Source organism: Prunus dulcis, chromosome 7 (genome assembly GCF_902201215.1).
Source record: "Prunus dulcis chromosome 7, ALMONDv2, whole genome shotgun sequence".
NCBI lineage: Eukaryota > Viridiplantae > Streptophyta > Magnoliopsida > Rosales > Rosaceae > Prunus > Prunus dulcis.
The window spans coordinates 15,371,726-15,398,509 of record NC_047656.1 but is presented as its reverse complement, the minus strand read 5'-3'; the positions used below and the strand labels follow the sequence as shown (position 1 = coordinate 15,398,509).

Here is a 26,784-nt window from a genome sequence, read left to right as displayed (position 1 = left end):
TGTTAGGAGAAAAGTACAGATTACAGTAACTTAACATAAGCCAAGTCTGATACGGCAAATATTAAAGAATAACGACACCGGCGTTTGGTCGAATGCCGGAAGAGACACATGGCTCATAAAAATGGTGCAAGCGTCATGCAACGTGTCTTTTTTCTTTCTTTTTTTAAATAAAAAAAGTAACACAAACCAAAGAAAGGTAGAAACTTGGGGCACCACGAGAAACCAAGACAGAAAAGGTTATAGCTAATGGGGTATAGCTTAATTAGTTGAGGTGAGATGATCAGGTATATTTTCGTAAACCCCCTCCTCCAATTGTTTGTTGTACCCAAAAAAGGGGTTAAAAGTAACAGAGCAACACGCAAACCAAAACAAACCACGGAAATGCCACAAGAAAAGGGTAAGGAACAACCAAACCAACCCCAGCAAAGCAGACACGGCATGTCGTGAGGTCATAATAGACGTGATAATTGTCACATTCTAAATAAAGCTAATCACCTTTCCTGAAATTTTTTCAAATTTGGCCTGGTGGAGATGTTAACGAATCTTTTTGTATGCCTTCTGTGCTTGATGTACTTTAGAGGAACAGGTGGGGCTTCCAAGTTTGAACATACAACAGCCATATTTCATTCAATTATATTTGCCGCAAAACTATTTTTGGAGCTTTTAAAGCTTACTAAAGAAACTACATGGATATATATATAATTACTAGTGGTATAAAATTACATAATGTGCAGTATATCTGCATATTTGAAGCCTGTGTTACCGCTCTTCTGAGTTGAATTTGTTCCATGCTTCCTGTTGTGACCCAAAAAAAAAAAAAAAACTAACGAAATAAGACAAGTGAAGAAAACGAAATCACAAACAAGACCCACTTGTACTTTTTCATATATGCTTTGAGAAAAAGTCCCGCCAGTTCTGGTTATAATTATTTCAAGCCACAAAAGAAAATGGCGGTAACGCACCTTTAGAAGATCGAAAACTTTTTCACATATGTACTTCTGTTGAATGCTTGCACCCCGTTGTTGCAACTTGTCAGGATGAACACAAAGAGTGGCCTTCCTGTATGCTTTCTTTACAGCAGCAGCAGTTATGACGTCCGTTAGGGGAATAGGCTGCCAACCACTATCAGGCCCAAGGATCTGCCAATGAAGAAAAATGAGTTCAAGTTCCCAACGCTTGAGCCTAAACATCATAACACCTACAAATTGCAAAACACATGTAGCTCAAATAACACCTACATATTGCAAAGTCGAAAGTAATGCACGCAAGTTGCCTTCTTTTCCACTTGACCACCTCCTGACATCTGCGTCCAGATTCTCGGCTAATCTCTGCAAATAGAATTAGATCCGAGTCAATCAGCGAGAAATGAAATACAATTCAAAGTTCCAGAAATTCATTTAACGTGAAGAGAATAATTACATTTCTCTCTGCTTGCTCTCTTTGTGCAAGAAGATCACGCATATTCTTCTCTGCAAGAGCTCTTGCCTGAAACAGTCCCACAAAGCTTGAAATTATAATGTTTCCGTATAGACTAAACCGCTCAAAGATTATAAATGATTTAAAATCAGACCGCTCGTTCGGCTGTTCTAGCATGCCTCTCTAGTCTTGCTTTACACCTTTGAGCTGATTCACCTTCAACTCCCTCATATCTCTCTTTGTAATAGAAGAAAGTTTCAGAAAAGACCATTAATGTAGAACCAACCAAGCATAAGTCAAATGTTAATGGAAACTGAAGAGAAGCTCAAAGAAAGATTTGCATGAGATAACCGCTGGAGCATTACAAATCACATACCAGCATAAACTGAGGAATATGGATATCTTGAACCCCCAGTGCTCTGAAATTGCGAGTCCTGTAGATCCTATGAATTAACAGCCATTTTAGATTTCACTTGGAGATTATGAATTAATTAAAAGGAGGACGAATCCAGCGGAAAAAAGAATACTCACCGAGGATGAAGAGCAATGTCTCAAACCGTTATTTCTAGAAGAAACAAAGAACTTATCAGAAACAGATCTTTGCACTCGTTCTCTTGCCTCAAAAGCAGCCCTTTCAGCCATTACTTTTTCTGCAGCACGCTCTCGGGCCTCTGCAGTTGCTCTCTCTACTGCAGCACGCTCTGCCTTAAGCCTGGCCTCCATAGCTGCCTTCCCTGCTATTGACTTCTCTCTGGCCTCTGTGCATGCCTTCTCTAATCTTTCACGAGCCTCTGCCATTGCTCTTTGTCGAGCTTCAGCTGTTGCTCTCTCCACAGCAGCCCTTTCTGCCCTCTCACGAACTTCCCCATATGCCCATTCGCGAGCTTCAAGTGTTGCTCTGTCAACAGCCATCCTATCCTTTTCCCTTTCCCGCTCTCTTTCTCTTTCTTCCTCTATCTTTCTAAGGCGATCATTTTCGAGCTCTCTTTCTCTTTTCAACCTTTCAGTTTCTTTCTCCCCATTTTTAAGGGTCTCTTTAAGATTCTTATCTTTTCTCTCTGGCACCTGGCTTGAATTAACTTGCCGAGATGATTTCTGGCTGTTTACTTCTACCAGGACTGGATAAGCTGCTTCTGTTTTCCTTTTATTTTCAACAAACTCTTTCACCGGTTCAGGGGTCAAGTTCGCTGTCTTGTTTTCTTCCCGACTTGAGCCAGCTTGGACTCCCTTCAAGTCCTTTTCACCCTCTTTCCATTCCTGAACAAATTCCATCTTTTTAGTTTCATGATCAAAATCCATTCGAGAGGTACTCTTAAATTGCTCAACTTGTGGTTGTACAATGCCACTGCCAGCTTCTCCTGCCTTCTTCGTGTGCTTATCTAAAGGAATTGACTCGTAGGCATCATCCACTCTAACTTGGCTATTCCCGTGTTCTATGTCTCCTTGGGCCATGCCAGATGCTTTGAACTTTTCATCAACCTGCACATTTTCCATTTCAAATTCCCCCAATTCCCTTTTGCTAGCTTTAGGTTCAGCCCTAATTTCTTCCCTTGCTTTCTTCACACTATCATCTAAAGGAAGAGAAACATTGGAATATTCCCTTCTGAACCGGTTCTCTCCATTTTCTAAATCCTCTAGGGAAACTCTAGATGCTTTGAATTTTAAGTCATTCGACACACTTACTCGTTCAACTACTTCTGGTTGTGTATCACTAATTTTGTGTTCAGTCCCTTTCTCTCCATTTTCTTCATGAGTGGGGGCCTTTTGAGTTGCTTCCGTTGTTTCACTGTTTTCAACATGTTTGCTGGCTATTTGAGTCGCTTGAGAGTCCTTATTACAACCTTTGTTACATGTTTCATCAGATACCCTTAGATCCCCCTCTTCCATGTGCAAGCCTTTAACTGATCTTGGTTCCTGACCATTTTCATTCCTCTCTGTTCCCGCATTTGTTTTATTTAGGACCTTCTGTTCTTCCCAGTCACCAGCAACTTTAACAGTCTTCCCAGTCTGTTCCGAATCACTGGCCTTTTTTATGTTCTGATTTTCTACTTGCCCAAACACTTCCTTTAATGTTACATCAGTTCCTTCTATGTCCTTAGCCTCCATTAATCCTTTTTTGTCATATTGCTGATCCCGAGCATGGGCCATTTCAAATCTTTGCTCACTTTCCTCTCCTTCATGGGCATCTTTTTGTCTCTTCTCATATTCTTCCCTCTCGAGAGCTTCTTTTAGCTGCTTTTCATTTTCTTCTCTTTGAGTAGCCTCTTTCTGTTTCTTTTTATTTTCCCATTCAAAAGCCTCTTTTTGTCTCTTCTCATACTCTTCCCTCCCGAGAGCTTCTTTTTGCCACTTCTCATTTTCTTCTCTTTGAGCAGCCTCTTTTTGTCTCTTCTCATACTCTTCCCTCTCAAGAGCTTCTTTTTGCCGCTTCTCATTTTCTTCTCTTTGAGTAGCCTCTTTCTGTTTCTTCTTATTTTCCAATTCAAAAGCCTCTATTAATTTCCTCTCATTCTCTTGCAATTCAAGAGCCTTTTTTAACCTTTTCTCATTTTCTGCCTGCTCAAGAGCCTCCTTTAACCTCTTCTCATTTTCTTTCTGCTCAAGAACCTTCTTCAGCCTCTTCTCATTTTCTTCTTGTCTCTTTTCAAAATCTTCCCTTCCACAAGATTCCTTGAGTCTTTTGTCACTTCTAATTCTTTTATCATTTTCTTTCTGCTTCCTGGCCTGCTCAACTTTGAACTTAATTTCTTTATCTTGAACCTCTACCATGATGTCTCTTTGCTTCTCAGATTCTGCAGGCAGTGTACCCATGCTAGGACTCATCTCATTCTTTCCCTCCTCACGAATTTCATGAGTCACTTTCACCTTTTTCTCAGGCTCTTTTCGCCTGCATGCCTCTTTAGCAGCTTTTAATTTTGCACTGCATTCATCCCATTCACGAGGTTGCTTCCCTAATTCTTCTTCTATAGCTGCTCTTACTTTCTTATCATTTTCTTCTTGCTGAACCAATGCTTCCATGGTTGCTTTTTCTTTCTGCCTATGCTCATAACTTTTTCTGTTCTGAACCAAAATCTTCTCTTTGTTTTCCAGCTCAAAAGCCTTCCTGGACTCATCTATTGCCACCAATTCAAAATATTGAGTTGCTTCTTGCCATTCACTAGCTTCATCAATTTTGAAAGACCCCTGAGATGACCAAGATCCCTTCCCATGCTTCTCTTGTGCAAAATTTTTAGCCACATTTAATGAATTTTCATCTTCTAGAGATTCTGGAACTTCTCTGGCTGTCTTCAACACCTTTTGCCTTTCCTTCCTAACAGCAAATTTCATTCCATTGTCTTCTCTTTCAGAAGTGCCCTGCACTCTATCATCTTTCATACTGTTGGAACCATCAACAATTTCACCCACCTTTCTTTCTTTCTCTTTCATTTCTTTCTTTGACCCCGATTTCGTACGCCTTTGGAAACCCTCTTTCCTCCTCTGCATTAACTCTTTTGCACTTTTCAATTGTACTTTGGCTTTCTCCATTGCTTCTTTCATAGCTGCTGCAGATACTGCAGCAGATGAACTTGCATCTACCTCTACATCAAAGAAAGGAGGTGAAGTATCACCTGTAGTCCCATCAGATGCTACAGTGTCAGAATTTGAAGACAATCTACCGGAATCTTCACTGTTTCCATCTACTATGGGCGGTGGTCGAGAGGGTGGTGGCAATTGAGAGGGCTGAGTTCTAAGGCTTATGTCTGATATAGTTACAAAAGGCTTTTTATGATGAGAACCATTTCTACCATATCCCCTTTCAGGATTAAGGTTGTCCCCAAATGCCTGTCCGGAAGAACTACCATTAGGGGGGTGTGACATGGTCTTTTTGAGATGCTTTTCGTTCACCCTTTCCATGTTACAGTTCATACTTAACTTGCTATCTTCAGTCACTTGCAAGATTGGATTCTCATTTTCTGTCTGTTGCGAAGGAATGTTTTCATCCAGCACAAAAGTGTATCCAGGAACATGTGCCCGAGTTACATGCGTCATCCCGTTCAAAGAATCTTTATTGCTTTTTTGATGAGCGGTGTGATATGATATGCTGAACTCTGTACTGCCATCAAGTGACTGGAAAGGATCTCCATTTGAAAAGCATTGGTTCTTGCCGGAATCATCTGATCCTTCCGACAGAGACCCAGATTCTGCAGGAGTCCTATGAATGAGGAAGCAAGACAAACATACTCTAACATCAAATTCTAGCATCATTAGGTTCAAATTAAGTCAAACTACCTTTTTTTTTTAATCTCATTTAGTATTACAAAGATACACAATACATTTATGTTTCTTAATCTTTTCACACTTTCATGTGTAAAGAGACTCATTAGTTATTTTAGTACATATGTTGTATATGTGGTGCAGTTGCAACCTTGAACCGAAACAACCCCGAGATCCTAACAGAAAAAAGTTAATCTTGAAGCCCAGTTTACACACACTATCTCGCCTTTTACAATCAAAGAAGTCAAAATTACTTCTATCCAATTTCCCCTAGGACACTATTTCCTTACTTAGAGAACCCAAAAACCCCAGATCAAAGTTTCACTGGTTATTAATTGTCCCGTCAAAATGAGCCCAAATACCTTAATCCCCAAGACTTTGTTTTGGTCCCCCAGTTTCGAGTCCCTACTTCAAACCCACAAACGTAGAAACACATAGATGTTCCCCAAAATGCTGAAAACCGTAGACATTGTTCCACAAAATAGCTATAAAAAAACCCAACATATATACTAAATACCAAATACTTCTTAAACACATTTCAGTTATAAAAAAAAAAAAAAATTACTTTATAGACACATTTTGCACACATTTGACTGAAAATTTCACAAATGAAAGCACCAAAAGCTAACAAATTTAAGCAAATAAATGCATGCATGATCATACATACCAAGCTTCATCAGAGGAATCACAGTCACCATCTCCACCCTTAGATTGGTTAACCAGGTCGTCATACGCAACCGCGAAATCCAGACCGTTAAAGCCCCCGAAGACCTCGCCGTAGTCAAAACCGGAGCTCCGTACATCGAAGAAGACCTCGTTTTGGTCGACAGCGGGAACATCAAGCACCGGAATCGACGAGGCGCGTGACGCGTGGAAGCTCCCGAAAATTTCGCTGTAGTCCTCCATACGAGGCGAGAGAGACGAGAGGCCGAACTTCGGCGGACCACCGTATACGTCGTCGTACAGCGTCTTCCCTAAGAAGCCGCCATTGTTGATCATTTTGGCCGAAGAAGACCTGTTTGGATGCCGAGAATGCGAGAGATTCTCCATGGGAGAGAAATGAACAAAATTAGCGCTCTAGGTTTTGCGTTTCGAAGCGTTTCGTGTTTCTCCGCTCAGTTTTCTCTTTCTCTTTCTCTTTCTCTTTCTCTCTGCTGTTGCTGAGTCCCTCTGCTGCAGAGTCTCAGGACTCGGAACACAGAAAGAGGACGACGAAAGTGGAAACTAAAAGGAAAATGCGCAATGACGAAAAAGGACTCGTATAATTGCATGATGAATTTTCCGTTTTTTCTTTTCCTTTTTCGAATTTTGCAATTTTCTTTTTCGAATTTCGGAAAATAACAGGTTTAGCCGGTAACCGGTGGACAAAGATTGAATGGGGAAAAGGGCAACTGGAAATATAGGTTGGAATTGGAATCTTTTTAAATACCCATGTGTGTCCAACCAAAACTGTCCCAATTTGGGTACGATGAGCAAAACCTGGTTCCCGCATGACCACTTTGGGAAGGACCTTGTACAGAGAATAGTGACAAGGGTCTATGTTTGGTAGTATTTGACTATTTGTGGGGGGTGAGTTTGTAAAGATGAGAAACTTTACTGGGCAGTATTGGCAATTACCAACCAAGTAGCTAGTAAGTTGCTATCTAATTGGGATGGTGGTCATGAGACTTGAGACTGTTGGATTGCCTCTTGAGGAATGGTAGAGGTTGTGAATGAAAATTTTAAGGTGACATCATTTGATTTTTATTTGGTGAAAGGTGGTTTGTCATATTTTGTTTGTAGGAGAATATCATTGTCACTCGTCTACGTGCGTAGCTCGTTGTTTTGGATTCTAACTTAATCAAGGATACGTTTAGTAAAACTTTTCAATTCCAACAATAGTCATATTTGAAGGATAAAATCCGAGAAATTTGTTAATATTAATCTTCCACGACCGTTACGATGACTAACAATTGTTGATTGATATGAATTTACATCAACTAACGATCGTGTGAAATCCTAATGAAGAATATGGAAAACCCCATTCAACAGAAAATCATCATCATCAACTCTGGAAATACCTCATGTACAGTCCTAATACTAATTGCAAGCATTGAAACCATTTTTGTTCTCATATATTAAATACTACCTAACCCACTACTTTATAAATTCAATCATCCAGGAATAAAAGTTTGTTCACAGCTTGCAATCTGCAAGCAAAAATTAGGTGTCAATATTAAAAATGCAGAAACTCCCATAGGGGTGCTCAAAGAGTGGTTGTTGGAGCAATTTAATGTGGATAATATATGTATGGCATGTATGCTTTTCTTTGATAGCATCACAATTTGAAGATTTGAGGATTTTGATGCAGACATTTGATTTATAGCATTCATTATAAGCTTAACTGTTACCAGACAATTGAGATTAGTCATGGCTCTGTTTCCATGGGGCCAAAGCCAATCATTCAAGTTGGTTGCACCATCTGCCCCTTAACTTGACCTTGGGGTCAATCAATTATTATCACCAAAAAAAAAAAAATTTGTTAATCTCAACTACTCACACATAAATTTAAGTGCTTCTACCATCACTAAATTTGTTTATTGAGTTTTGTTTACCAAATGATATATTGGAAAATTTTAACATTAATCAGTTATCCGCAATGAGTATATACAACGTTCTTCTTACACTAATTGATCATGTAATCGCTATATGAAATGTTAAAAGAGGTGCATTATATGTACCAATTGTATCAATGTGAATCATGAATGATTGTCGACCAACAAGTTATGCACATCAATAGTTGATAGTTATTCACGCGAATAACCACTTTCGGAAGCAAACCTTCCCTATAAAGCTTGTTGGGCAGCAATAATTTATTTGATTTTTTTAACACATACACCTCAAACTAAAGAAAACCAGTTTCTTGTTTTGAAGACCTGTCTAGGATTTGCATATTCCAAAGAAGGTAAAGAAAACAGCACACCTCTGTCTCTCTCTGTCTGAAAGCAGGACAAGATAATGATAAAAAGGATTAAAACAAGGTTCTGGGAATCCGAATGTAATTAAGTAATGCAGCTAAACATGGATAGTATCTTCTTCTTTATATTAACTTTGGCCCTTGTCCCCGTATAGCCTGTCAACCAGTCCAATATATATATAAAGCACAGAGAGGGCTTCTTCTTCTTCTCCTTCTGGTTTTTTTTACAGAGAAAATGAATTTCTTTTTCTGATTCAAAGATTCAAAGATTCAAAGAAAATGTGGGTTTGCCTCATTCTTTTTTCTTTTTTCAAACAAAATACAATGTGTTTGAAGTTTGAACAGTTTTACATGGGGTACTTCTGACACAAATTTCTTTTTCTTCTTCAAGGGTTTGAAATTTTGAATTATAAAAAACCCCAAAGGGTTGGCTCTCCCAGAAGCCTCATGCCAAATGCCAAATACCAATACCAGAAAAGAAGGGGGGGTGGTTCTGGGCCCTTGTGTTTGCCACTTTATGACAGTGGCATTCAGCCAAAAGCACCAAAAGTCATCATTCTGGAGATTAAAAAATGGATTTCTTTGTTGTTTAATGATGCAGAAAATATAATAATAATGAATACAGTCATTATACTATCCAATATCTTGTAGAGGGAGGAATTGTCCCATGAGGGCAAGAGCGCAAATACAGGGGCTTGGTGCTCTCTACAAAGTTGAATTCTGTAAGACGTGGTGGGCATAATTGCTTAGTGGGGTGGCACATAAATTTTAAATGTCGTATGTTTTGGGGAAGAAGAATGAAGTGAAGAATGCCCCCCAACTCATTTGAAAGAACAAATAGTGTGCAGATGGCTTGTGAAGTTATTAGAGAATGGATCAACAATGTAGATCAAGTTAACATCCTTATTCACGTGCAAGTTCATTATGTACGTGGAGAGACCGTTAAGTGCATATAAAATAGATACAGCCCGACGCAGCACGAAATAACTGAAATATATTGAAGATGAAAATTGAAAATTTTAAACCCATAACGTATTATTAAAGAATGAGCAAATAGTTGTGAATGATTACTTCAAATAGTCGTGAATGGGACAATTATGAAGCAAATTCCAATGTACCAAGGAGCACCATCTACCAACTGCCAAGAGTTCCAAAAAAGGCTAAAGCAAAACAAGCATTGCGTGGGATCAAGACGGACACTTTTAACCACATGAATTTGAAATTTATGGTCACTTTTGGGTTCACTTGTCAACTGATTATATTTTTGGATTGGAGAAGTAATCCAATTAAAAATTTGAGATGATGCTAGTTAGTACTCATTATTAGGTACCTAGACAACTTTAACTTTCAAGTTTTGAGAATAGAAGCGACCCAAGCTTCAACTTTTTCTTTTTGGCTTAGAAAGGTCATTATTAACTTAACGATGATCATAATCATCCACTATGTTATTAATTATGGCTCTCCCGAGTCCGAGAAAATAAAAAATTATTGCTCTCTCAATCTCAGTCCACAGAATTGTGTACAGTACATCAGGCTCTGTTGGGCTGTAGGGATGCAATCAGTTTGGGCTGTATTAGAGATCTGCAGTTCACCTTTGATTGCAGAGCAAACTTTCAAGTTATTAGATGAGAACTCGCTTTTTACTTACAAATCACAGTTTGACATGTTTTCAATAATGTATTATCTGATTAATAATCTGATACCTCTAGTTTGCGAGCTACCTGGTGCCTCAATGACAGGAGTTCAAAACCCGTTAGAAGCACTTTGTAATCAAGGTCAAGCCGAACCCCGTGCGGAGATTAATCCCAGCCTTTCCGTGTGAGGACACCTCATGGTATTTATCAAAATAATCTGAGTTAGTACAAATGACTCACTAATATAATGGTTTGGTATTCAGCTTAGACTGAGTTAAAAATGCAAGCTCGATCAGCGGCAAACTCTCTTTCGATTACCAGAAGTAGAAAACATTATGGGTTCTTTTTCCGAACTTCTGAAGGCCACTTCCTTCCGGCCAGGCCAGGCAGATGCAAATAAGGGGAAGGGAACCAAAAAAGAGATGGTCGTTTGGCCTAAGCCTCTGTTCTCTGTTCGTTTCAATGGTTGAGAACAAAAGTACAATTAATCAAAGCTACACCATAAGTATTTGCAGGCTTCGATGCCTGATTTCAGTTTCTTTATTTCATAAAACATATGCAAAGCAATAAAGCTCTAAAACTACAAATCTAAGAGACCTTCCAGGATGCTTTGAAAACATCCAAACATATGTTCTATTATAGCAGGTTTTGTTTTTCCTCCTCGAAAATAGAAAATGAAGTTGCTGATCAATCAGAAAATTAAGTAGAGCCATATGCCAGCCAGAGATGTACTCCATGTTTGAGCTTCACACTTCAGATGGCCCCCAAAATTATTGGAAATGTAAAGCAGCCATTTGCCTTAAATCCGCACATAAACAAAATACTCACTTACACTAAATCCCGAGAGTACCATTCATTTACCAACATCAATCATAGGCACACTTTTAAGCAGTCTTCGGTACTTTGCCTGGCAGTACGTTGTCAGGAAGAGTAATCTCCGCTGGTGTTTCACGAACAACACCCAACATAGAGTCATATTCCTCATCACGGCGTGCAAACTTCTTTCGCAGCACCTTCTCAAACTCTATCTCATCAAGGCTCTTTGCATTTTCAGCTGCATGAGCCTGAGCCAAGTTGGAATAATTTATGGCTGACTGGGAGATGAAGGCCATCTCTTCTTCTGTCAGCTTCCTCAGGAACTTTGCTGGATTCCCTCCCCATACCTGTTATTTAACAATCAAATCACTTTTAAAATTCTCTAGTCTGTCGTGAATGTAGGATAAACCAAAAAACAAAAACACAAAAGGCTGCATTCATTTAAAGGATGTCAGCTCACTGAGTCACTTGGATGCTTCCTATGTGAACTTTGTACTAACAGTCTAACTCGATTGACTAGTCAAATTCCAGGCAAAAAAGGGGAGCTTTGACAAACCTCTCCACAGGGAATCCTTGTATTCTGCCTTACAAGGGCTCCAGCAGCAACCATGGCATGTTTCTCAACATAAACCCCATCAAGCAAGGTTGCAGCCATGCCAACAAATGCCTCATCCTCTACAGTACATCCATGCAAGACAGCACTGTGACCTGTATAGTTCAAATTGAAAACCATAACACGTAAGTTAGACCCTTAACATAAACCCCAATCACCATAAAGGCAAAGCTAAATTTTTCGGAAACACGAGACGAAATGTAACCCACCTACAGTGACATTATCTCCAATTACAGTGGGCAAAACCTTGCCACTCAAGTTAGACTTTGCTACATGAACAAGGGAATTATCTTGTATGTTGGTCCCAGACCCAATGCTGATGCTGTTAACATCACCTTCACACCAGGAACCACAATCAGAGAAATACAACAAATACATGATTATGCTTTAATCATAACACCAAATTGGCCTACTTTTTTTCATAATTAGATTCTAACATCAAACCTGGCCTGCTTTTCAAGGAGTAAAATTTTCTAAAAGAAAATGCTAACAAAAATAATATAAAGTAAATGATCAAATTCGTAGAAATGGTTTTACCTCTCAAAACACAACCGTACCAAATGGAGGAACCTCGTCCCACCTGAACTTGGCCTACGATGGACGCACTGGGCGCCACAAACGCGTCCTTATCAACCACCGGAGCTTTGTCAAACACGTTCATCAGCGTCCGATGCCGAGACACTGAACAAGCAATCACACCAAAAAACAAATCACGCAAAACCCAACCCCTCTTAGATCTCAAAATTCGATTCGAGAAACAAAAGCAACAGAATCAAGATTGTGCATTTTCGTGTGCATTTGTGCGTGACAGTGCAGGTTAGGGTTTGGAGGAATTGAGTTCAAGGAGAAGGATTGGCAGACGTACGCTGCTCTTGGAAGTAGTAGTTGCCCTGGAGTCGGGAACCGAGGCGATCAATGGCCTGGCCGGTCTCGCGGATCCAGAATCCGACGGTGTAGATTGCTCTGCCCAGGGTCCCCATCTTCGTCAGAGATTGGAGATTTTGTGAGGAGTGTGAGGGTTTAGGGGGCTGAGATGTAGGTGGAGGCGTGTGTTTGGGCTCAGTCTCAGGCTCTCAGCTGTGGGCGTTGAAGCAAAAGCATCGATGAGGACGAGAACGCTCGCTGTCGCTGCTGACAACTGGAATGGAAATGTTGGCCAACAAAGGACGTAGCTCGACTCGCGCTCACTCACTATCCAAAGAAGGAAAGAATGGCACCGAACCAAAGTGCGCCGTTCAGTGCCTCACCTATTTCACCTCAGTCCTTGTTTTGGTCATTGTTATTGTCTACGGCTCTGCCTACAGTTTCTTAATGTGATCTCTCACTTTACACCACGTGTCACTCATTTAACTGCATGTGACAAATGTGGGGTATGGGTGATTTGGGGCGTGGATCTGGGAGAAATTATAGAGTGATACTGTATCACTATGTCAGCTGATAATACTTTCACTCAAAAACGAGATAAATAATTGCTTTGCTTAATTTCATATATTTCCTTTTTCTTTTGTTTGGTTAAGTGTGTCCCTGATTATTTATAATATTAGTGCTAGAAATGGGTATATCACTAAATATCTCTTTTATTTAAGATGCTGAAGTAGAGAGTTTTGAAGATGACCCTTGTTCGTTTCGGGTAAAAAAGAAGTCCCTAGTCAATGAAGCATTTTTGTAATTTTTTTTTTATCGTTAATAATTGAAGGTTTGAAGCTTAACGAGTGAAGCTTAATGGAATTCTATGTAGGACATAACAAGTCAAGAAGGTTCAATAATTTCACCTATTTCAATTAGAAAACTTAAAATGCATCTGAGAACAGTGCCAATAAAGGTTATTTGAGTTATGCAAATCCCAATCTAGATTCATTGAGCATAATATGTTTTCCAGGAAGCCAAGCACTATTGGAAAGACAACATTTGCATCCAAAATGGAAGAAATTATTTGTACCATTTCGATAGTACATTCTCCTCGCTACCGAGGAAGCCAATACTTGGAAACTACTCCAAACAGCATTCAACACATACAAGTCTTTAGAAGAGATATGATCAAAAGTACAGCATAACATCTCCATTCAAATCCAGAGAAATGGTTTGGTAGTTGAGGAATTTGAACTTGTATATAGAGGCATTCTGCAAGAAGTCTTTAAGCCTCACTACATTACTAAATGGTTTCAGCCATTTCACTAATTAGCCACCAGGTTAGTTACTGCCTCAAGCTTTCCACAATGTAAGATGCATACAGGTCCCTGCAACACAAGGCACCCTTTTAAGAAAAGCGTAGAAATGAAATATTTAAATTCGCTTTGCAATTATCATAGATGGCTGTGAACAGAGAGGAAATATTTTTTTTTTCTCACATGGAGTATTTGATGGCATCGATGGCAGCCTCAGCAGGTAGAAAGTCTTCGACAGCCACTTCCTTGTTCTCATTCTTCTTGTCTATCATAACACTGAGTTAAGAACATACAGAAGAACCAGTACATATTGTCTGCCACAAATTTAATGGATGGTTGAAATCATGCAAATAGATATCAGGTGATTTTTATTAGTAGGACTGCAAACAGTTTAAATGCAATGGGATGAGATTTTGTTGAATACTGCTAACCAAAGTAAAGATAGCAAGCATGAGATAATAGGATACAGTCCTCAAAGAATCGACGAATTTCTGCAAGGCGATGGGGAGGAAGATCCTTGATGTCCTTGGTGTGGCGGAACTCAGGGTCATCAGCACATACTGCAATAATTTTGTCATCCTTTTCACCCTGCAATAGAACTCATGTTATCGATAGCTACACCCACTTCTGGATGTACGGAATCAGATCTCAATGAGAGAGAGAGAGAAAGAGAGAGAGAGTGAATTTGATGGAAGCTAGTGAAAAACTACAGTGAAATGAAACCAAATTTCCTTCCTTTATTACATTAAAAGCTTCATTTTTATTGTCCTAGATCAAATCCCTAGCTCCCCTGAAGAGTAATAATATCTATTCCCAAAGGTTCAATAATTGTGGAGCTGATGTTCGAGTCAAATAAGATAGCATGAGACAGAAAAAACATAAACACTTACTTGATCAATCATGGGCATTAATCCAATAGCACGAGCACGAAGAAAAGAACCAGGTAACACGGGCTCCTATGTGGGTGAAAAATCCAAGATTGTATTTAACAAGTTCAACTGAACGCACCAAAATCAGATTCATTTCATTGTGGAAAGAATTATGTGTCGAAATGACTTTACCTGCATCAGCACCAGTACATCCATAGGATCACTATCCTCACAGATGGTTCGGGGAATGAAACCATAGTTGTGTGGATAAACAACTGATGAGTAAAGAACACGATCAACCTACATTAAAGATCCTTATGCATTAGTGTCCTCCATGAGAGGCATAAATTTCATATTAGATGTCAATACCTTAGCAACCATGACAATAATAATGTAAATCAAACAAGGGTAATGATATAGAACTTTTTTGAAATTCTCTAACCGTAATTGAATAAACATGGTTCAATATTTATGACAGAGGCAACAGCTTGTCATCTAGGAAAGAAGAAGAAGAAGAGTCTCACTTTTATGAGGCCAGTTGTCTTGTCGAGCTCGTACTTAACCTTGCTGCCTTTGCTAATTTCAACAACCTGCCACAGAAATTCACATTTGGATTAGTACATAACTGTTGTTACAGCATCTTGAGATAGAATATATAATTCTTTTTTTAATCTTTAAATAACTGAGGACGATTATGGAATTCATCATCCACTAAGAGAAGCATCACACAAACCTTATTATAAATGGTTTAAATCTCATCCACCACAACAATATGCAAGGAATCACACATCTTTATTCTAAATGGTTTTAAATCTCCTCAACCACATTCATGTACAGACTATCAACATAATCTCCCAAATGAAGAGACCATTATGCATGATGAAATTTATCAAAAGGAACAACAAATACTAATACAAATAATAACTTACAGCGTTGAATACTGCTGGCGCACCAGGTCCTGCACAGATGAAAAACATGTGAGTCTCTCTCTCAACAGCCTCACACACAAGAAAATCTAAGCTTCTCTCAACCGCTCACACACACATATGCACAAAACACTACTTATAATAATGCTCATCACTCTCTCCATGTTGTAACAGGAAAAACCAAATTCTCTCTATATATAAAGCCCTAGGGTCTCTAATTTTTCAGGGTAAAGGAAATGCCGAGCCAATCAAAAAGAGAGGAGAGAGGAGAGAATGAAAGTTTAAAAGCCCAAAGAAATTGTACCAATCTCTAAGTCATGCCAGGGATGAGCAGCAACCGATCTCCGTGACATTGAAGAGAGGATCCTTTCATTGAGGACAACATGCGGAAATCCTGAATTCTTTCCACTCCCTTCTCCACCACTGTTAGCCATATTCAACCCTTACAGAAAGCCTTGGAAAAAAGAAAACAAAAAGAAACCTTACCACACAATCTTCTTGAATAAATCATATTTTACCCATTGAGTAATTACACATGCATAGTGAATTTCATGAGTAAAAATCATGGCAGAGGACTAATAAGGACTTAAGAGGGTAGGAAATCATGGCATAGTGAATTTCTGTTATTAACAAAGTTATCGAGGGACAAAATACAAAATATGAAAAACAAGAACAAGAAAAGACTGCTAGATTTTCACTCAAAATATTGGAAGTCTCAGAAACCACGTCAAATTTTATAATTCACAACACAAATAGATATAACAATCCCCAATGCTATACTGATTGCATGTAATAGATTAACACCTCAGAAAACCTCAGAAATGAAAGAGATAGAATCAAGACAAAATGAAAATGAACACTGATTCAACAATATCAAAGAACCACAAAATTGAAATCTTCATGCATAGCATACTCAAGACAGACCCAGAGAATGCAAACGATTAAGATTTCAAATACAAACGCAACAAACCCAATCAAATCAAATCAAACAGATAACCAAGAATTTCCATCCAGATGCAGTATTGGAAGAATTTAATCAAATGGGTTCCGCTTAATTTTTCTATTTAGCAGAACACCAAGCACACAATCCATAGACTACGCCATGAAAGAGCAAAAAAGGAAACCAAAAATCTCTGAAACCATTGAAGAAGGGATAAGAAGAACTTACAGTCTTATTAGAGAGCACCAGAAATGCACAGCAAAAAATAGGTTCTAGAATTTGCGTGTATATGTGAGAGCTTAATTTATAGGAAAAAGGACGAAGATGCTGCTGTCAACTTCTTGCAGCGGTCAGTCATAAGTCAATACCAGTCGTTGGATCGTATCGGAGTCAATCGGACGGCCACTATTTCGGTAAGCGTCAGAGAATGTTTTCCCAAGTTAGAAACTTTGGCGCAAAAATAAGCTTTTTCTCTTACAGCGGCTAAACGAAAATAGGGAGCCAATCATAGTGTCACACGTACGCTAACCTTTTTCCTTTTCGATTAACACTTATGATAACTTTTGGAAATTATTCCAGCAAAACAACAAAACTTTTGTAAATTATTATTCTATTGATAAAAGTTTGCGTAAACTTGCCTCTCCACTTACAGCATTTTCAGCAGTTCGCCCCTTATCATGGCAAAAGGAGCTCGGGGGCAGCTACTATTCACTTGAATAGTAGTTGCTCTAGCCCCCTCAGTAAAGTGTGTTTTCAGCAGTTGCCATTTGCCATGGCAAATACTATTCATTTTTTTATTTTTTCACAACCTTTTTTACTTAAACAATTAATTTTGATAATATTTTCATATAATATTTTTGGGTTCCTACGTGTCAATACTATTCATATCGGATAATATTTTATTTTATTAGTTGTATTGGTTGGTATTTATAGAAAAAAAAAAGTTTGAGGATTTGGTGTTAAAAGTGAAGAGTATTGGTTGGTATTTATAGACACTAGCGGACCCAGATTTTTTTAGCAGATGTGCAATATTGACTAAGTATGAAAAATGGTTTTTCGGAATAATCTTTTTCTCAAGATAATTTTTTATGGCTTTTATTCCTTACACATCAAATAAGAAAACTTGATTTTATAGGATTTTAATATGAAGTATATATTGACTTAATGAGCCATCATTTTTAGCATAAATCGTATTTTGCACTAAAATCGATTTTTCATATTTTGATTTGGTGGGAATTTGATTTTCTAGTATTTTTATATTGCCAATTTTGATATGAACCAAATGGGGTGTACTTCCTTATTTACATTGTAAACTTAAGTAAATGAAGGAATATAAAAATAAATGAAAGTAAAAGGACAAAGACATTTACTTAAATGTTGAAAATGGAAATGAGGTATAGAGAAAAAAATCAGTAATTTTGTTGGTATTTTAAAAAAAAAATTTCCATTTTTTTATTGCACAAAAATTGGATGTCGTTGGATTAAAGGAAAAAATCATATCGGAGAGCCTAAACGCCGACACGTGGAAACGGTAAAAAAAAATTCAAAGCTGAAAGGCTGGCGTCATCGATGACATCACCCAGCCCTTGGGCTAAACCCCACCAAGGGCCAGCCCAGTCTAGTGGCTCCTACCTCCTGCCCGGACTGCCTTTTGTTGCTGGAAACCATTTTTTAGCCCAAACACCATCTCTCCCCCCCCCTGCGCGCCCGAGTCCAGCCTTAGCTGTTGGACTTGCTCTTACAACTGGCAATACCTGGACTGGCCAATATGCATGCTATCATTAATTTTTTTTAAATCTATATGTATATATATATATATATATATCAAAATACTGAAATAACCGTAAAACATTCAAAATGTCAAAAAATGCTCTTCGTTAATTAGGTTTATAAAATAAAATAACTTAATTAATAATGGATATAATAGTAAAAATAAATGGGAATAAGATTGAGAATGGTACTTTTAAAAAAAATAGTTACTGTGCAATATGATTTCCTTTTTTAAATAATTTTTTCATTGCTTCTTATAGTTTTGAAATTATCTCAAACATATTCCTTCTAAAAATTATTTTACATATTTAATAAATAAATAAATAAAAGAGCAAAGCTAGTACATTCTTAAATCAAATATTATATGTTCCTTATAGAGATATTAGTTATATACCAATTTTTAGCATTAGATAGATATTATACCATTTAATTTATATAAACAAATCAAAAAAACCCTATTATTGTCAACTGTCCCATTCTAGAGTTTACTTAATATACTAATTTCCTATTTTACCCTTTTGTTTCCAATGTTGCTTTCTTTTAGGAGACTTTGGAAACCTAAATTTACCTTCTTTTTTTAATTTTTAATTATTTAAGGTTTTGATGTTGGGCTTGTTTTAAGAAACTCGATGGCAGTTTTGTAAATTATAGGAAGTTCAAAGCCTCTTCGTTATGTTGTAAATGGGCTTTGGTTGTGTTTTTAAAGTCCATTTTCATGTAGGAATTTTTTATATGGGTCGTTTTTTTTTTATAAATAGTATCGCCACACGGCTATACTCTTGACATAGACACTTTGATCTTTTTTTAAAATTATTTTTCTCTAATTTTTGTTCATCGATAAGAGTAGTTTAGAGTATTATCCATTACTATTAGGTCATTACCCAAGTGTCTATTGTCCTCTTTTCAGTTTTTACATTTTCAGAGTTATTACTCGTATATAGAAGTTAGCATTTTCACCTTTAATACTTGTATTGTACACACGTACTATTTTTCATATTTAATACATTTGTTTTTTTTTTTTTAAAGTTTCAATATTACACACACAATTCACGTATTATACACAAAATACTCACATATTGTTGAATAAAAATAAAATATATTAAAATATTAAAATACTAATTATTCACTAAGTAAATAATAATTAAAACATAACTACCTAAGAAAGAGAAATTCAGATTATGGTATTAAATAAGTATAGCCGCGCGGCTATACTGTGAAAATGTTCTATTTACAGAGTCTAGCCGCGCGGCTACACTCTTTTCATAAAAACACACACTACTAAGCGCTAGGCAGTAGGAGTGTCCTCTTTTTTAAAAAAGAAATAGTATAGCCGCACGGCTATACTCTAGAATTTTTGTTTAAAAAACGTATAGCCGCCCGGCTTTACTTTTTTCTTGTTAAAATTAAAAATAGTATAGCCGGGTGAATATACTCTGGAATTTTTTTGTTATAAAAAAGAATATAGCCGTCCGGCTTTACGGGCATCGTTTTTTGTTTTTGAAACAGAGTATAGCCGCTAGGCTATGCAGCTATACTCGTTTAACAAAAACACACGCTGGGCGATTGGTTATAGGCGATAGGGGTTATAAATAGTATAGCCGCTCGGCTATACTGTTGGATTCTTTTAATAAAAAAGCGCTTAGCCGCCCGGCTTTACTGGCCAAATTGTGATCACATAAATCCGGGCCACCCCATCCCTTGGTCATTGGGCCAAATTGGGCTGATTGACGCGACCCATTGTTAGGCCTACTCACGAAGCTGGACGCGGGTAAATCCCCACCATCCCCTTCACAGAGCTTTATGAACAACAGACCACAAGAGCCAATCGCTGACGCTGAGTGGCAACCGTCGTAATTTCATCATCTTCCTCGTTTTGTCCACTTTTCGAAACCCTAACTCAGTCATCACCAGGTAATTTTCTCTTTCGCTGATCTTAGTCTCTCAGACTCATTTATTATTGGTTTAGCTTAAAACGCAGTTAATTCATTGATGCACAAGGGCAATCTGTAGCCCTCCGTTTGTTTCCTGAGAAAATGGGATAGAAGAAAAGAGAAAACTGTAACATCGATTCACACGCCTTTTCTCATTGATGTTATGTTGAGCAAACGAACTAAGTAGCTATATTAGGTTAGTTTCCAAATTTGTAAAAAATAGTCATTTTTGGTTCATATCATGCTTTTAATTTCTACATTGTTGCAATATTTTTTTCGTAGAATCTGATTTCGATGGAAGGACCAGGAAGTGAAGGAGCAGCAGCGGCACCGCTGGCTCAATGGAGGAGCGATTTTTCGAGAGCATTCCAGTACTATTTGGATCGGTCAACGCCTCACACTGTTAATCGGTGGCTAGGAACCCTTGCTGTGGCAATGATTTACATTCTGCGTGTGTACTATGTTCAAGGGTTCTATGTTATCTCCTATGGCCTGGGGATCTATGTCTTGAATCTCTTGATAGGCTTTTTCTCACCGAAGGTGGACCCGGAGCTTGAAGCCTTGGATGGGGCTTCATTGCCAACAAAAGGTGCTGATGAGTTCAGGCCTTTTGTTCGCCGCCTTCCCGAGTTTAAGTTCTGGTAAATATCTTTCATTCTGTTGGTTCATATTTGCAGTAATGGTATAGTGACTGTAATTTCTCATGTTAGGTCTGCTCCTCATTTTGATGAAACCCCCTTTGCATTTGTTTGTGTAAGTGAATATTTTAGCAGTCATAAACGTTCGAAGTGTCTTGTAATAATGCCCTTTGTCCTTGATTGGAAATGTATGTAAACCATATGTTTCCCTTTTTACCAATGGGCTTTGATAGGTTTTACTTTAGTTGTAGAAAACCGTTTTGACATTGAATAATATGAGTTTCGGCTTTTGACATTGTTCTTAAGTACTGAAGGATGGTTCTGCTGGAGGTGGTCTCCTTGCTGATATGGCTTATAGTCATCAGGTTGTGGGAGTTATTAAATGCGTTGAGTTGATAGGGTGTTTATGCCATGGAGTATTAGTAATAATAAACGAGAAATGAATTTGAGATTTCTTGCTATAACCTGATTCATGTTCTTGAGACGTAGAATGCATCCATCCAATACCTTAACTTCATGACTAAACTGGCTTACCCCATGAAGGAAAAGCAGTTAAGAAGCTGAATTGTCTCGTCTTTACTAATTTCTTTGGAGGCACAGTTGTTAAGAATCTTGGATGGTTTTAGTGTACTGATGTTGTATTGATTTTGAATTTTTTAAAATGAAATTGTTTAATGGTTTCAGGTATTCCATCACAAAGGCATTTATTGTTGCATTTATGTTGACCTTCATTTCTGTGCTGGATGTACCTGTTTTCTGGCCAATATTGTTATGCTACTGGATTGTTCTATTTGTCCTCACAATGAAACGGCAGATCCTACACATGATCAAATACAAATATGTTCCATTTGATATTGGAAAGCAGGTGAGTAATCATATTCTAGTGCTTTCTTCCCGTCTTTATGCTTGGCCCTTATATGTAGGTCATGCATCCCTTACTATGAATGGAAGCTAATTATATGCTATCTCCATTTGTTTTTTGACAGCGGTACACTGGGAAGAAGTAACTGAATGGGAGCAGCTTTTCTGCAAATCTAAAAACAAAAATGCTTGATTTGTAGATCTTGTGACTAAAGAAAAAAAAAAGATATGTTTGGAGATCTTAAATATGTTTTGAAGGTAATGTTCTTTTAGTGTATTTGTACATGGGCTAGACTCTCTAGTTTAGAAGTGGATGACAGGTCTTGCCAGGATGCCCTGATAGTTCATCTATCACTTCCATAGGCCTAATGAGGGTTCAAGCTACACTGGTCTTCTGATAAAGATTACCTGGCAGATTAAAGTAGACATGGGGTGAAACAGCATTGAACCTGGAATCTCGGCTAACTGCGGATTATGTTATAGTGTTCTGCGTGTGGGGGCATGTGCCCAATGTTTTTGTTGTAAGCAATTTCAAAGCATGAGAAGCTGCTTCTTATTCAGATGGGTGCCTTAGTTGTGTTTTCATTCTTGCGAACTGAGATATTAATTGACATGCTTATCATTGTTCATGTCAGAAGAAATACTTACTGACCAAACTGAGAATGAGTATGCTGTTGATTTATTTCTTTTAGGCTAAACAAGAGAATGGGTTCTTTTTATGCTATATCTAGGTCTTCATGATGACCATGACCCTAGGAAAAAATTTCCAGGGGCATTTATCTCCGTCTCATTCTGATTTTCCCGGTATTAGCTGCAGTAACACAATCTTGATAACGACCTATACATAGGGGGCAAGGAAACGATGGACTCTCAATGAGGGCTTGTAGAGCTAAGCTTATTGACGATTGTTGGAACTCTTCCGGTATATGCTCATGAACTTGGCCATAAATTCTGCAAAAGAAAAGTGCATGATTAACCAGTAATTACAAGAGTGGTCTCTGCCCAAATTATTGATTATGTGCCCAAATTAGATGAAGGATTTTGGTGATTTGCACATGTTCACCTTCTAGTTTCAGTAAAGCACTCGCTCCTGCTGGGAGTCTTTTCTCCTGCAAGGACAAATATAAGTTAGTTCGCCTTCTCAGCAAGACAAAAATAAGGAACGAGGGAGATAAACTTACATAATAAGCATGCCAATAATAAAGTTCCCTTTTAGAACTACCATGTAGTCCCTTCAGGAACTGTTCCACGAGCTTCTGCATGTTGGAAATTGGAAACTCTATCACACAATTATACTTTGGTGAGCAAGTAGATACGAAGAACAACTCTGAGGTACGAATGCAATACCAGTAGAATCAGTTTCGGATGCACAAAATCAACGAGAAGCTTTTGAAACTTTCCCCGGATGAAAAATAATCTGACAAAAGATCAAATTTGGAAATCAATTCAACTATTGTTAAATAGAAAATATCGCGGGACGTCGTTAGATGAACTGTGTGAAGAGAGAGTACCTAAAAATCTAAAATGAAATTGTTACCTCTTAGGTGATGGATCAGCTAGGATTTCAGCAGCAAGTTCAAGCAGCACCTCTTCCCATCCAAGCGGAATTGGTTGATCATCTCCAAAAGGATAGCTACATTGGTACAGCTCCACATAAGTCAGAGTACAATCCAACAATGTTTTAAATAATTTTTGTTTCATTGTGTTCTTACTTGTGTGCTTTGCATGCTTCAAGACCCATGATTGCTTTTCTCAAGTTCTGCTTTGATTTAATAGCAATCTTATTAGCAAAGCTCATAGGTAGGTCGAAGTCTTCCTTCCTTGCTATCTGAATAAGAACTTCCATAATCTGGGAAGTTATAAAGGGGGGGTAATGACAGAGAAAACTCAGAACTTACACGCAATCACAGAAGCATTTTGGTGACTCTAAAATCAAGGTAATACTTACTTCATGAGTTACAGGAGCATCAACCTTGATAACCTTGCACCGGTTTTTCACGGATTCGATGACAGCTGCATCGTTTTCACAGCAGAGTATGAGCTTACAAGCTTCTGAGTAACAGTCCATTATCCATTTTATCAAATGCTGAATATGTTCTGCTGCTTTGTCAACACCGTAAAGAACTATCACTGGACCAAAAAATAAGGAAACCATGTTAGCTTCGACTTTGAGTGAATGGTTCAAACTGTTTAGAGGGGATTTATGCATGTGGTTAGAGAATTGAACCTTTATGATTTGCCTTGAAATTAACAGTGCTGACTTCAGGAGCAATTGCATTCTCATTGTTTATTTCCCTGACCAAACCCATTAATGCATATCTAGCATTTGCTTCCAATTGTACATTGAGCTCTACATGGTGAGCACTGGATGTCAATGGAACCACTACTTGGATTGGCTTTTGTTCCTGTCAGCATATGACAATGTGAGCTCCCATAAATTTATAAATAAAATAAATAAAAAACTGTACAGCTTACTGATGTGTTTTTCTGCCTTTATTTTGATAGTAATATGAGCCAAAATATTGTGGCAGAAGGTAAAATAGAGGGATTAACAACCAACCCATGTAGTTAGGGTAGGGATTAGTTGAGTTTGCTTTTTGCTTAAGTAAAATAGCCTTTTTAGTTCTTTCTGTCAATCAGCAATTAGAAAATTTCACTTCACTATATTGAAAACATCAATTTCCTAAGGATGTTATGAGCATTTGCAAATTCTAAGTTAAACCGCGGAGTTGATAATTTTTTCATTATTTCAGTACAGAATACCTGAACCTGGAAATATCTTAAATCATGAGATATCTGCAGAAACAAAGGAAAAAAAAGAAGAAGAAAAGATCAAGTCAGCCAATGTCCAAGGAAAAAAGTTTCAAGGTTATTGCATCTGATGAAAAGAAGCATACTTCCCAACTTGAATCATCATATGTTTCTCGTAGATAAGCCATTGTTAGAGCCTTCTTCCCCGAACCAGATGGTCCAGTGAACAAAATATGAGGAGAGATGTTATCAATCACCTACAAACTCAACAAAATATGAGTAAGAAAGTAGGGAGGAAAACATATAAGAAAGTATGTGGAACTAGAAAAAACAAGCAGTGCACAAAGCAAATGATCCACAATGTATAACAAAAAATATATATATATTTAAGAAGATTCTGTCGCAAAATAACTCACAAGTTGCTTGAGAATTTGAGCTTCTTGTTTGTGGCAAGTGAATCCAGTCAACGAAGCGGGTTGGTGCTTATCAGCCCAGAACTGTCTGAGACTCTCAACCACAAATGCCTTCTCAATGAATGCAGCTTCATTGAATGTACCACGCTCAGGTGATTTGTTAGTCTTGCAAGCACCCTTTCTCATACACGAAAACCATGCCTGACTTTCGCTTTTCATTCGATTGGCTGTGAATTTCCTCATGCTTGCCGTTGTGGTCCCACTTGCATCACTCCTCTTGCTGCTTCCAACGCTAAGCGTACCACTGCTCTGCCTGCTCACGGCGGAGCTTGATGTGGTAGTGGTTATCTGTGACAAGCCATAAGGGGATGGAGTCCCTCTACCATTACCATTAAGATCATAACTACCACTTGTTCTGCTTCTGTGTTGAGAGGCAGCAAAGTCTCCCTGGGGAACCATTTTGCGCTTGGGACTGTACGGGCTCTCAAAACTACCATTTTTAGTCAAGACCTTTCTTGGCAATGCCATGACTGTGCACTCTCTAGAAAAGAAGATGTCACCTGGTGATATAGAGTCTGAGCTTCCAAAAACTGGAGCTTTGTTATTGGACATGGGATTTGGAGAAGTTCTAGCAAGCTTTGCATTGGCAAGCATTTCATTGATTTCACCAACGGACGGCGATTTCATCTGGGAGTTCACTGGCCTTTGTTTCTGAGCCACGTTTTTTGACAATGGTGATGGTGTTCTCTCCACTTTGGTTGGTGTTCTACTTCTCTCCCCCTTAGTTGGTGTTTGGTCATAACTGTTTTGTTGGTCAACTTCTCTTGGTGATCTATGTCTTGGAGCAGTTGTTGATCTCCTACTGTAGTTTGGTTTCTTCTCCTCTCTGCTGTTCCTTCTGTGATGCTGTTGCTTTCTGTTTGAGCCCACAATCTCATCATCAAAACCATTCAAATCATGCTCTCCTCTCTCAGCTTGGAAAGGTGAAACATGTCTTCTGCGCTCAGATTTTGACAAGGGGCTCATATTTCTATGAAGATCAGAACCCGCCAACGGTGAATTTCGTGCATTACCATAATCTTTTCTTGGCTTGTAGGGTGACTTGCTGCTATTTCTTCTTCGAACGGGGCTCACTACAGAGTTAGTTCTAAGAGAAGGGCCATCATATTCAATTCTTGAAGACTGCCTCCTGCTCTGCTTCAAAGGGCTAATGTTTCTTGCCAAATCCAGCTCTGCTTTTGTCCCTTCATATTCCAAGCCAACATTAATCCTCATCTTGCCGCCATGCCACGGACTATCTGGGATTTCTGTCTCAGCATCAGACGGCTCATATCCACTCCTCCTTTGCTTCACTGGAGTCACAGAATATCTACCATGCCTTGACCAATTATTCTCCATTTTTGAACCACCCACCAGAGCTCAAAACAAACCAGCTTGAACACCACACACTATTTTCTGTTGCTCCTAAGATGGAACATAACCAGGCCAAGAAATCAAAGAGTTGTTGATTCACAAGGACAAGATTAATATGAGGTTTGGGGCATTGGAAAATCTGAGAATCTAAGGAGTGACATGCATAAATTATTATACAATGATAAAAGGAGATAATGAGAAGAAGAAAGAAAAAGGGTACCCAAGGAAAGTGCTATTGAACCAACCTATGAAGGCAGAGATGCTTAAAACCATGCGGATGCGATGCTTACAAAGAAGAGAGGCATTGGTGATGCTAACAATGTCGATGAAATATGATGGGATTGCTAAATTTACAGCTAGAAACAGAAAATAATGTTTTTTTAAAAAAGCTTGTCTTTCTGTAATTTCTAAGCTGGCC

The 26,784-nt window shown here is 38.3% G+C and overlaps 5 protein-coding genes across 6 annotated transcripts; 1 reads left to right on the top strand and 4 right to left on the bottom strand.

Annotated features, from left to right (window-relative positions):
* Positions 1 to 596: 596 nt before the first annotated feature.
* Positions 597 to 6,877, bottom strand: LOC117634229 (auxilin-like protein 1). 2 transcript variants are annotated; one of them, XM_034368213.1, is made up of 9 exons: positions 6,338 to 6,877; positions 3,871 to 5,608; positions 1,948 to 3,792; positions 1,793 to 1,859; positions 1,571 to 1,653; positions 1,420 to 1,485; positions 1,239 to 1,328; positions 963 to 1,139; positions 597 to 795 (listed from the first exon to the last, which is right to left on the bottom strand). In XM_034368213.1, the coding sequence occupies exons 1-9, from the start codon at positions 6,718 to 6,720 to the stop codon at positions 760 to 762; spliced, it is 4,485 nt and encodes a 1,494-aa protein (XP_034224104.1). In that variant the 5' UTR covers positions 6,721 to 6,877; the 3' UTR covers positions 597 to 759. The 2 variants fall into 2 exon arrangements, with proteins under 2 accessions (XP_034224104.1, XP_034224103.1); XM_034368212.1 differs by having other exon boundaries at positions 1,948 to 5,608.
* Positions 6,878 to 10,744: 3,867 nt separating this feature from the next.
* Positions 10,745 to 12,933, bottom strand: LOC117635185 (gamma carbonic anhydrase 1, mitochondrial). The gene is made up of 5 exons (XM_034369537.1): positions 12,555 to 12,933; positions 12,227 to 12,370; positions 11,899 to 12,024; positions 11,633 to 11,784; positions 10,745 to 11,423 (listed from the first exon to the last, which is right to left on the bottom strand). The coding sequence occupies exons 1-5, from the start codon at positions 12,667 to 12,669 to the stop codon at positions 11,145 to 11,147; spliced, it is 816 nt and encodes a 271-aa protein (XP_034225428.1). The 5' UTR covers positions 12,670 to 12,933; the 3' UTR covers positions 10,745 to 11,144.
* Positions 12,934 to 13,521: 588 nt separating this feature from the next.
* Positions 13,522 to 17,054, bottom strand: LOC117635176 (soluble inorganic pyrophosphatase-like). The gene is made up of 9 exons (XM_034369524.1): positions 16,818 to 17,054; positions 15,954 to 16,103; positions 15,653 to 15,681; positions 15,248 to 15,313; positions 14,916 to 15,023; positions 14,745 to 14,810; positions 14,322 to 14,442; positions 14,038 to 14,119; positions 13,522 to 13,926 (listed from the first exon to the last, which is right to left on the bottom strand). Exons 2-9 carry the CDS (start codon positions 16,081 to 16,083, stop codon positions 13,884 to 13,886), a joined length of 645 nt encoding a protein of 214 aa, XP_034225415.1. The 5' UTR covers positions 16,084 to 16,103; positions 16,818 to 17,054; the 3' UTR covers positions 13,522 to 13,883.
* Positions 17,055 to 20,075: 3,021 nt separating this feature from the next.
* On the top strand, positions 20,076 to 22,513 carry LOC117634758 (protein RER1B). The gene is made up of 4 exons (XM_034368972.1): positions 20,076 to 20,270; positions 20,573 to 20,931; positions 21,613 to 21,793; positions 21,915 to 22,513. The coding sequence occupies exons 2-4, from the start codon at positions 20,585 to 20,587 to the stop codon at positions 21,933 to 21,935; spliced, it is 549 nt and encodes a 182-aa protein (XP_034224863.1). The 5' UTR covers positions 20,076 to 20,270; positions 20,573 to 20,584; the 3' UTR covers positions 21,936 to 22,513.
* A 171-nt stretch (positions 22,514 to 22,684) lies between these two features.
* On the bottom strand, positions 22,685 to 26,351 carry LOC117635445. Its single transcript, XM_034369763.1, has 10 exons — positions 24,957 to 26,351; positions 24,687 to 24,797; positions 24,017 to 24,194; positions 23,738 to 23,919; positions 23,502 to 23,638; positions 23,327 to 23,422; positions 23,137 to 23,206; positions 22,971 to 23,045; positions 22,853 to 22,898; positions 22,685 to 22,740 (listed from the first exon to the last, which is right to left on the bottom strand). The coding sequence occupies exons 1-10, from the start codon at positions 26,349 to 26,351 to the stop codon at positions 22,685 to 22,687; spliced, it is 2,346 nt and encodes a 781-aa protein (XP_034225654.1).
* Between the last annotated feature and the right edge of the window lie 433 nt (positions 26,352 to 26,784).